The sequence below is a fragment of the Hevea brasiliensis genome, chromosome 12, assembly GCF_030052815.1.
Source record: "Hevea brasiliensis isolate MT/VB/25A 57/8 chromosome 12, ASM3005281v1, whole genome shotgun sequence".
Taxonomy (NCBI): domain Eukaryota; kingdom Viridiplantae; phylum Streptophyta; class Magnoliopsida; order Malpighiales; family Euphorbiaceae; genus Hevea; species Hevea brasiliensis.
In genome coordinates this window covers 14,162,218-14,174,181 of record NC_079504.1, presented here as the reverse complement: position 1 = coordinate 14,174,181, position 11,964 = coordinate 14,162,218, and the positions used below count along the sequence as shown (strand labels likewise).

The following is an 11,964-nucleotide window of genomic DNA, read 5'->3' as shown; positions in this document are numbered from 1 at the left end:
TATTGAAAATGTGCCTATGAGAGTGATTTGACCCACCTTTTAGTTGGGTTTGTGGATTGAAAGTTTCCTAAAAGGTGCAAGGTTTTGAAGTGTCTATCCCTTGCCTATATCTTCTTAGCCAAAAAGTCACCCAACTAGTCATTTGGAGAAGGAAGTGTTTAGAAGGAGTTATTGGATATAAGGTAGTCAAATGATGTCTCACCAATCCTAGAACAAATTTTCTAAACCTTTCAAGGCGAAATACCAGCTTATACTTGAAAAGAGAGATGATTAGGCATTCTTTGATTTAAAACCTTCTCATTTTAAACCTTTGGCCCTTTTTCCTAATTAAAATTTACCCTTGCAAACCCCTTTGAGCCTTTTTATTCCTAATTTTTCTTGAAATCCTTATTGTTACCTAGCCAATAAACCAAACACTCCAACCCTTTTCATGAGAATAATATTGAATATTAGGTACACTTTCTAAAAAAATAATAAAAATAAAAATAAAAAAAAAGAAAAAATATACAATAAATGGAAGAAGAAGTGCTTGTCATATTGTAAAAGTGCTAGTATATGTGCTTTTCACTATTGCCATTCAAATTGAAAGAAATCCACCCAAAGTATTAAAAGAAATGAGTTTGGGGGTGGCATTTTTAGGGACAATCATCAAAAGAAAATGCAAAATACAAGTTTAAAGTATCAAAATGTCCCTCCATTTCTATGTAAACTATGCTAGTACTTGACAATTCTCATTGTGTACTTCTCTCCTCCACATATATAAAAAAAAAAGAGAGAAAACAAGTATAATAAAATAAGAAATGTACCTTATGTTGTCAAGATTGAAAATATTCTCATGCTTTGAATCCTTTTTACCCATTTTTCTTCTTAGCCTCATTTTTGAACCCCATGGCCCCATTACATCCCTAAAAAGACCTTTGATCTCTTGATAGTATTTGCTACATTAGTGGAGATAGGAGTAGGGAATTTGCCTATGGGATTGGAAAATTATCCATTCATTCATTTAATTCCATCATTCTATATAGAGACACTTTGACTATTGATTGTTCTAGAATTCCTTTTGAGCATGACTCTCTCTTTTGATTGGTTGGTTTGGGGATTTTAAATGATAATTGACTTGATGGCTAAGCGGTGAAAGCTTGGAGAAGCATTAAATTCTTTGCATCTTGAAGGATGGGCATATGGATTGCTGGTATGGCTAAAGGGGTGTTAAGTTACTTTAATAGGTAATTTTCATAGCTCTTTGGATAAGGCACCCCTAAAAATTTTGCATTACATTTTAAAGTTTGCTTGAGGACAAGCAAAAGCTTGAGTTTGGGGGTATTTGATGCATACATTTTGCATAGTCATTTAGGTTTAATTTCATAGCCATTTTATTTGATTATTAGTCACTTTTAGCTAATTTCATTAGTTATTTAGTTAGTTTTTCATAATTGTCAATTTTGGATTAATTTGTATCTTTTACTTTGTTTTGTAGGAAAAATGGTGTTTTTGAAGGACTGAAGAGAAATTTTGCCATTGAGGAGTGACTTCTACAGCCAAAGATGTCAAAAACAAGTTTTCAAGTTGAAATATGCATTGACCAAATTGTGCATAACTAGCCGCATAAGCTATGCAGATCTGCATAAGGAGAAAAATCACTGTTCCAATACCTGCCGAAATGTGCATAAGGAGACTGCACAGCTTATGCACATTCTCGCCTCCCTTATGCACCTTCACGGAATTGTGCATAGCCTATGCACCAAGTCATGCAGTTTCGCATAAGTGAACCAGAACCAGCCGAAAATTGCATAAGGGACTGCATAACTTATGCAGTCCACTTATGCAGTCCCATAAAGAGTTCATTAATGACCTGGCAGAAGATTCCCTCAGATAATTCCTCCTAGAACATACCATTTTAGGGCTCCATGTCAGAAAAATGCTATAAATAGTCTCATTTTCCCATTTTAGAGGGGGAGCAAAAGGAGCAGAAAAGGAAAGGAAGAGGAGAGGCAGAATTTGAAGAGTCACTTTCACCTTCCACACCATTTTCAACCAAGATTTGCAGATTTCTTTCTTTCCTTACATTTTTCTACATTTCTAGTGTTTAATTTCTTATTTCTTAGCTTAGATTAAAGCTTTATTTCCTTATAAACTCATAATATCTTGTAAGCATTATGGATAGTGAGTAGTTTACTTTTGATTCTGGAGTAAGGGTTGTAATATTTGAGATATCTTGTGGATTTTGATTGGGTAATCCATATTTTGTGGTCTTAATGAGTTTTATTCATTTCTTGTGTGCTTAATGACATGCTTAGTGTAGGATCCCATTAAGTGATGTTCTTAATCCATGGTCGAAGCACCGAAAGGAGAAGGCCCTGTGATAGATAATCAAGAAATTAGACTTAATTAACTTAGACCTAGAAATAGGCTAAGGATTAAGAGGATTCACAGATTAATTAAAGAACTTAATGGGTCTTAATTAATTCTAAGTCCACGAAAGTAGGATTAGATTGATTAAGGCACTCTTTGTCTCACTCGAAAGGGAATTCAAAGGATTTAAGAATTAATCTCCTTAAAACCCATTAGTTTCATAAGATTGGATAACCAATTTAAAATCCCAAAATAGCTCGGATATGAAATCCCGAACTCCGGAATCGCCTTTTTACCATTGTTAATTTTTAATCGAATTTAATTGCTTGCCATTTTGAATATTGCCATATTTGAACTTGCTTATTTCAATTTGATGCAATTTTAGTTAAATCATTACATAGTTGAATAGACTATTAATTTTGCACATATAAATTTCACACTCCAATACCCATTCAATCTATTGTTTTAATTTTGAAATTAGTTCAATTCAGTCAACTTTTTATATCAAAAATTCAATCATTAACACAACTCCTCGTGGGAACGATATCTTTACTGTATTACTTGAACGACCCGTGCACTTGCGGTTGGGCCACATCAATAAGAAAAAGAATCAAAACTCATATTTATATACAATCTTGAATAACCAGTCTAAATCCACAAGTTAATCTAAAACATGGTTCACAACTCTGAAATCTAAAGATTCTACTCACTTATGGTAATATATACAAGAGAAAATGATGAAAAAGAAGAAAGAAACATGAAAATAGACTAAAAATAGAAAAACTCAGGTAGGAGAATCCAAAATCTCTGAACTCTGTAGCTTCCAGATGTTTTCAGCAGCTATTGATATCTAGCAAATTAATGGCATCCTCTTTCTTTTTTCTTTTCTTGTGTTTTTTTTCTTTCTTCCTTCTTTGGGAAAAAACTAGAAAAAGATCCTTTTATATGGTCCCAAAAGTTGCCCTAAAGTAGGTCTAAAAATGGATAAGGACAAATGAATGGACAAGAGATGAGGTGTATAAATTTTTAAGTTAGCACATATTTTCACATTACTGAAGTGCCTGCTGACAGAGTTACTTTACCCTAAGCAACATCTTAAACAAGGTTCCAAGCACTTGTTCCAAGCACTGCACTATCTATCGCCATAGGGTAAGTAAGTTCTTTAGCAAATCTCGTTAGATTTTGTGTTGTAATGGATTTTTTTGCCGCGCTTGACTTTCAACTTAATCCGAGCCACATCTTAAGCATCGCGACATGCTATAAGCAAGATCTTAAGTAACTTCTCAAGAAAATCTTAGCAAGTTTTATGTCGAAATTCTGAAGATGCTAAAATTTAGCTGCGCTTGACTTGCGACTTGCCCTATGTCATAGGCTAAGCAATATGACATGCCATAAGGAATATCTCAAGCAATATTTTAAGCAAATCTCGGCAAGCATGATTTCCAAAACTTAATTTCTTTAACTTTTTCCATTCTTCAAGACTTTAAATTGCTTCAATCATCTCCTAATGCATCATTTACCTTTAATTCCCCACAAAACCTATTAAAAATACCAAAATTACAAAAGTCAAATATCAAATAAGTAATATTAATAATTAAGCTAAAATAAAGCTAAAAACACAAAAACAAATACTCAATTATAAGAGCAAAATGGATGTAAAATTACTCTAAAATGTCTATATAAAATGAGTGTAATATTGTGTGGTTAGCAAGGACCCTTTCACAAATATGCCTTTCTTATTCTATCTTGGTCATTAGGATGATACTTTGAAATTTTAATCCTTATTTCAAGATTAGTAGGGAGATTTTCTAAGTCAATCTCATCCGGGGGTTGCCTTGAACTGCTCTTTGTAGTTTTGTTAAGACTACTTTCTTGATCTTGGTCAATCGATTATTCAAATGATGATTTTCTTTTAATTAAAAACTTATCCTAAACTTGTTCAAAAATAAGAATTTGCATTAAATTTAATTTTACAATATAAGTTTAACATATAATAATGATATTTCTATTTTCTCCATATATTACATGTTGATTGTCAAAACAATAAGTATAATAATTATCAATCTAGCTACTAAATATAAAATAAGATACTAAAACAATATAAAATTAGATGAAAATCAATTTGAATATATATTTATATATACACACACCTGATCATGAGTTTTCGATAACTTGCCCTCAAACTTAAAAGGGAAAATAATTATTTAGTCTTTGTATATTAATGAAACTAATTGTTTAGTTCCTATATTTTGCTTTTATAAAATTATTTAGTCCCTTCATCAAATTTTCTGTTAGTTATTGCATGTCAAACTATTATTAAATTCTTCAATTTTAGTAAAACTAATTAATTGATCTATGTATTTTGAAAAATATTATTATCTAGTTGCTCTAATTTAGTGAAATTAATTAGTTTGTCCCTGTATTTTGAAAAACATATTCTTGGATGAAAATTTGTACTAAATCTAAATTTACATTTTTTTTAAATTGTTCAAATTATTTTTATTCAACTCCCTGAGCATCATCTTTCTATTTTATTAAAAAATAAATTTCCTAGAATATCACCTTAATTACTTGGAAATCTAGGAGAATTAATTAAACTTTTATACCAATTTCTATCAAAAAATTAACAACAAAGAGAGAATGACAGAGAGAAGAGTGTGGTGCAAAGGGGAAGAAATAAGGGGAGGGAGAAATAAAGGAGGATAAGAAACAAATAAGGGGGATAATGAACAAATAAGGGGGATAGGGTCAAAGCAATTTGAGTATAAAAAAAAAAATAATCGAAGAAATTAAAGAATTGTCAAAACTAAATTACAGGAATAAACTAATGTATTTTTCAAGATATAGGGCTTAACTAATTACTTTCACTAAAATAGGTAAACAAAATAGTAGTTTGATTGGCATTAAACTTTTGACTAATAAAAAATTTGATGAAGAGACTATGTAGTTTAACGGAAGCAAAATAGAAGAACTAAATAATATATATTTCAAAATACATGAACCAAGTAGTTAGTTTTGTCAAAATATATAAATTAAATAATAATTTTCCTGATTTAAATTTTTTTTTAATTTTCTGCAAAAGAAAGTTGCATAGCAAATTTTGTTTATTTTTATAAAACTAAAAGTTGTTTTGCCTTTTCCTTAAAGGATTAGATAATTTCTCATGCATCCACAATAGACTTGAATCCTTAGCAAGTAAGGATTTGTGGGGTCTTTAAACTTTTTCCTTTACCAACTCATTTTAGGAATTTTTTTTTTCCCTTAAAAGAAAATTCAGTGGTGTTAAATTGACCCGCTCACATGCATTTATGCTTTATGTCTTTACTATTTGTAATATATGCAATGGGTCAATTGACCCACTTTAAAAGAGGTGGCTCTGCCTGTACTCCTAGCGTGCGAGTGTATTAGTATGATCAAGCCCATGTAGTTAGTAGTCAATTTAAAACAGCTACATGTTTTTTCGATTGCATTCATTTTCATCATTCACCTTCTTCATCAACAAGAGAGATTAACTTCTATTCTTGCCAGTTTTGAGTGAAGAGAGATTCATTTTCTAGTTAGTTTTGAGCTGAAAATGGAGCTGCGTTAACTTCGCTGCACTAAAGTTAAACGGACTGACTAAATCAAATTAATTTAATCCAATCCATTTACGCAAACCAAGAACCATTGTTTTGATATTTCAATGGTTTGATTTGGTTTTAAATATAGATAAAATGATTTTTTCGATTTGATTAAGATTTTAAGCTCAACAATTAGACTATGTCCAACAATTTTCAAGTCAAAAAATTTCACAATATGCTTAAAGCTATGCTGTATTTGTGGTTTTTTCTGGTTTTACAAAGTCCGCATACTCTTAATTTATATGTTGGTAAAACCAGTTTATAAGTTCTAAAAAAAATTTACTTATTTGTTTATAATATTTTTTGGGCTTATAAGCAAAATAATAATAATAATAATAATAAGCTAAGGAAGGCTAAGTATTTTATCACATTATCCTCTTTAATTTTTAAAATTTTATCACAAATTTCATTAATATATTTTTTAAGCCGTTTTAATAATAAATGTGTTTATAAGTTATTTTTTATAGAACACATCAATTATTTATCAGTCACTTATAAATATTTTAATCAAACACATAATTACTTAAAATTTTAAATACTTATAAGTTTAAATTACCTTAGTATTTATAATCTATTTTTCATAAGTTAAGCTAAACACTTTCTTAGATATATCAAGCAGTATTGATTCTAACCATTTGTTTTTTGTTTATATTTATTTTATTATTTTTACTTTTTCAAGGAATAAATATTATTTGCAGCTATATATACTAATATATATATATATATATAGAGCACTGTTTTATACTAAAATGAAAAGAGTGGCATTATTCGTTTAATGGTGCTAGAATTTTTTTTTTTTTAAGGTTTAAAATTAAAGGCACATTATAATTAAAGAAAATCATTTTTTAAGGATTTGATAATCAGCAACAACACTATTGTCACATCATTTTTTCTTTAATATTTGTATTTTTAATGTTATGTTATTAAATCATTAGAGTATCTTGTTTAATGTGGTCTAATATATATATTTTTTTATTAATTAGATTTTATTATTATTAAAATTTAAAATCTTTTCATAGTTTTGAATATAGTTACAACATCATTGAGATAAATCTTATTAATTTTTTTTATTTTAAGTTATTAAAATATTATATTATTAAACTTATTAAATATTTACCTAAAATTATAATCTCATTTAAATTTTTTTCATATGATTTAAATAATATCTAATTCAATTATCAATTGAATGTATAAAACATTTTTCATTTTTTTCCAATTAATAAATACCCTAGCAACATGAATTTAGAAAATACAATCTTTTAACTCAAAATAAACAATATATATATATATATATATATATATATATATATATATATATATATATATATATATATGCTACATAGATTAACAAAATTTTTTATAAATTTAATTTTTAAAATTAAATTTATTTGTTTATTATTAAGACTTAAATAACTACTCAGCTTTTTTTAAAAGGTTTAAATGGTTATTTTTAATTAATTAAGAAACGAAAATTCTACTAAATTTTGAACCTTATTGAATTATTTTTAAAAAATTTAACTGAACATCTCTTGACTTAAGTGACTTTGACCATTTTTCAAGAACTTTGGCTTTTAATAAAGTGAAGGATTTGTGTGAAATGTTGCTGTTGTGCTCTGGAAGAATTTGATAATGGAACATGAAGCAGCTGGCACGTATGGCAGGAAGCGAAGCCGTCCCCACTCCCCCTGACCCCTTCCCCTTTCAGTCAGCTGGCTTATTTAGAAAATTTATTTTTTAAAATATATTAATTAAATAATATTAAAAATAATTTCAAATTAAATTTTATAAATTTTAATTATAACAATAATAAAATAATTTTTAAGCTACTTTTTTAACTGTATTTAAAATAAAATTTTTATTAAAAAAATAGTTTAAATGATCTAAATTTAATACCAAACAGTTACTAAATATGCTGTTAAAAAAAGAAAACATGAATTGAATTAATGGTTTGGTTTGGCACTGTTTTGGCCGGGAGATTGATCTACAAGCACTTCTCCATATTATTGCATATAAAAAGTTATTTTTCATGGCAAAAATATTTTTCAAAAAAATATTTTTATTATTTAATTGGAGTTTTAAATTAATAAGTATTTTTATATTCTAATAAAATTATTAAAATTTAATAAATAATCTATTTTGTTAAAACGAAGAAGTTATTTAAAAAATATATTTATTTTTCTTTAAATTAAGAAAATATTTTTTTGTTTGTTATTTTTTTAATATTTAAAAATTAAAAATAATAAAATATTTTTTAAAAATATTTTTCGTAAAATAAATTAGCTTTATATTAAAAAACTATGTATCAAAGCAAAAAAGAGAGATTTTGCTAACAATGATTTCTTTTTTATTTTCTTTATATATTTATATATAAATTTACAACCTGTCTTATATGTAATGTACAAATTCAAGCTAAAAATAATGCTGTGCTAAATATGGAGATGTAGTTAGAGTTTGTTTAAGAATTAAATTAAATTAAACTTTTGATATAGTATTAATTTTACTTTTTCATATTTCGATTCTTATTTGGTTTGATTTTTAATATTTTAAATTTTATTTAATTTTATTTTGATTAAGTTTTAATTTTTAAAATAATTTTATATAATTAATATCATAAAAATTATACATAAATTACTATAAAAATAATATATATATATATATATATATATATATATATATATATATATATATATATATATTCAATAAATATTTCTAACTTAATGAATCATGACTAATTTTATTCGTGCTATGTTAATTCATCAAGAGATAAAACACTTTTAATAAATATTATCTCTATTTATGAGAATTGAACACTATAAAATTTTAAATTTAAATTTAGATTTAAATTAATTATAAATAATAATAAAAAAACTTATGCCTACAAAACCAAGTCATTATTATTTATTAGAATTTTTTTGCAGATCGGATCATGTCAAATCACAAGCCACATCATATATTCTTGTTCAACAAATTGGAGTTCGCATAAAATATCTTTCATGAATTTTTTTTTTTAAATTGTATATAAATAATTTATGATGGGCGACTTTGATATAAAGATAAAATTATTTCATTTACAATCTAGAGGTAACAGATTCAAATTACGAAAATAACTTCATTACACAGCAGAAATAAAATTGTGAACATCAATTCTCCCTAAAGCTCACAAATGTATAATATTTCATACAATAACAAGTATGGCACTTGCTTTGGCATTAAATTACACTCTCCTTAAGATCATTCTTTACCCATAATTATGTATATGACATTATAAACTAAATTTAATATTTTTAAAAAAATTGCTAGCAAACATTAAATAAGTTTTATTTATTTGATTCAAAGAAAAGCATGATAAGCTACACAATAGGGATAGCTTTCCCTTAAATACACACTTACATTATATATATAAATAAAGAGTCTCGAAAGCGTGCGAGACTGTCCCACTTCAAATGAAAAAAAAAATTACAACACAATAAACAACTTTATTTTAGCACAACTTAATTCCCACTTGAAAATGTGAGATTATTAACTCATAGTTGCTCCCATACTTAATAGTAACAAAAAGCCTCAAAGAAGTCAATTATAGGTATCAGCCACCTCTTGGAGAATTTCAGCGATCTCCCTAGTCTTTGTAAGCTGCAATTTATGATCTCCACCTTCGACCTTATAAACCTTGTCTGGTTTATAGTTTTCTATTTGCCAGAGTTGAAATTCAGGTAAAAATATTTCGTCTTGGTCGGTCCACACATAAATTTTCTTAATCGATCCGTAACCTTCTTTAGTGAAGAATGGTCGCTTAGCTAAAATATTTTGAAATAATGATCCCTTCCTTGTCAACATCTTCGCCAGTTCATATTCCTTGAAAAAATAATGTAATATCAATGTTGGTTATATTGAGAGAGAGAGAGAATCATCAATGGTTTTGAAGGAAAAGTATACTTTTTCACTTCTTTCATTAGTGTGGATCTCGCCAGATCCAAACAAATTCAAGATTCCGAATATATATGAATCCCAACACAGTATAACTTTATTGAAAAAAATTTTTAATCATAAGCAATTTTATTAAAATTTTCTTTTACCTTGATAATTTTAAAAAGGGATAGAGGTTATTTCAAATTTGAAATCTTGACCTTCTTTATTATAAAGTAAAAACTCAACCGACTAAAATTAGTATATAGCCTAATGACATTAAGGACATGCTTTCTTGAAAGGAAAGCAGGAAAGCGGGGGGAAAAGAAAGATGGATTAGAATTATAAAGAAAGTAAAATTTTTATGGAAAAGAAAAATTATTATTTTATTTATAAATTTTTCATATAAAAAAAGAAAAGAAAAAAAAGTAATTTATTTATTTTTTATGTTTTAATTGATAGAAAAAAAAATTAGGATAAAAAATTATTAAATTTTTACCATTATACACATAGAATAAATAAACTTATATTAAAAGAACAATTACTGAAAGGAAAAAGGGCATAAAGTGAAAACAGAAAAATATATATATTCTTTTTCACTCTTTTTTGTCCAATTTGGATGAAAAATAAAATGACTCAAAATACTCTTTCAACATTTTTTACACAAATCTTCACAATTTTCTTATATTTTTCTTTTTTTCCTTTGAATAAAATAAGGAAATTGCTTTTTTTTTCTTTCGTTGCTATTTTTCTTTTTTTTTTTCAAGGTAAAATAGACCCTAAGGAATAATTTTATTAATGTTTTTCACATTACCACTTAATTTTAATTTGTAACTTAATTTAAAATCGCTGTGTTCAGAATTTGGCCAAACTTACCATTAGAATATGGTCATAACGACCTTATTATAGTTTGATCAACTCTTCTATCTTCTAATTATTTTCCTTATTCTCTTTCTTTATAATTTTAAGGTTGAAAAATAAGAAAAGAGAAAGAAATTGATTAAACCATATAAGTACAATAACAATTTTTTTATTTAGTTCCAATTGATTTTTAAAATTAAAATTTTATAGTTTTGGAAAAGTTAAGTAAGGAAACTAACTCAGACAATATACCTCAGGACCGCAAAGGGTATATAAATTTTCCCTCAGAAGCGTGAAGCCCAGTTTCAATCCAGTTATCTCCTTGCCATCTTTAGTGTACGTAAAATACGTGGTGTCTTTCCAGTCGGGAAACACCTCCATGAGCTGTGCAATGACACGAGAGAGAATTAAACAAAGTAATTGGCAAATTAATGATCAAATATGATTGAAGATATAAAACTACTCTTGGAGTCTTATTTACGAGATTAAACTTTTGGATTAAATGGTTTTTTTTTTTTTGGACAAATACATACCTTATCCACGACGTAAGATGGGCAGTGCTCGGTGTCTGGCAATACTGAATTGTGGAAAACAGCAGCTGCAATCTTTTCACAGTATTTATCAGCAGCAATTGCTATATTGAGTCCTCCACAGCTCTCGCCAACCAGAATCACCTTTTCCCCTGGAGGGAGTGCCTCCAAGAACGTCAACAAGGGTTCAGAATACTCATCAAATGAGCCAATCTCCTCAATTTGCCTTGGGTCAACGCCGCTTGCTGCAAGGTCCAGTGCAGTAACCTTGTGGCCAAGTGCCTCAAGGAGGGGTTTGAGCTTGTGCCAAATCCATGCACCGTGGCATATGGTATGAATAAGAACAAAATGAGCGAATGCCATTTTCTGATGATATCTTACTCTTTACTATCGATATGTGCTCTTCTCTGTGAATGGTGCAGGTAGCGTTGCATGTGTTGCTATTTATAGAGAAAGAGTTCTGAATGCTAATACATGTTCGCCACGCCACATGTACAAGATGCTTTTCTTTTTTTGAATTTTATTTATGTCAAATAAATAAAATTCTTATAAGAAAAAATAAACTTAGACACAAACTTATGAACTCATTTATTTTACATATTAATTTCATTATACATATTATATATTGAACTTACAATAAACTGAGCAAAAACAATAATTTCCTATTCTAAGTAAATGTTAGGTATCTTAAAGAAGTT

The 11,964-nt window shown here is 27.6% G+C and overlaps 1 protein-coding gene across 1 annotated transcript; it reads right to left on the bottom strand.

Moving 5' to 3' along the window:
- Positions 1-9,265: 9,265 nt before the first annotated feature.
- Positions 9,266-11,699, bottom strand: LOC131171339 ((S)-hydroxynitrile lyase-like). Its single transcript, XM_058131189.1, has 3 exons — positions 11,270-11,699; positions 10,989-11,120; positions 9,266-9,824 (listed from the first exon to the last, which is right to left on the bottom strand). Exons 1-3 carry the CDS (start codon positions 11,627-11,629, stop codon positions 9,543-9,545), a joined length of 774 nt encoding a protein of 257 aa, XP_057987172.1. The 5' UTR covers positions 11,630-11,699; the 3' UTR covers positions 9,266-9,542.
- Between the last annotated feature and the right edge of the window lie 265 nt (positions 11,700-11,964).

What these genes read in the sequence shown, in the direction of transcription:
- LOC131171339 (XM_058131189.1), bottom strand. Translation starts at nt 11,629, where the DNA reads ATGGCATTCGCTCATTTTGTTCTTATTCATACCATATGCCACGGTGCA. An exon ending in CATCTTACGTCGTGGATAAG is followed by an intron (nt 11,121 to 11,269) that starts GTATGTATTTGT and finishes GTCATTGCACAG; the next exon opens with CTCATGGAGGTGTTTCCCGA. An exon ending in ATACCCTTTGCGGTCCTGAG is followed by an intron (nt 9,825 to 10,988) that starts GTATATTGTCTG and finishes TATTTTTTCAAG; the next exon opens with GAATATGAACTGGCGAAGAT.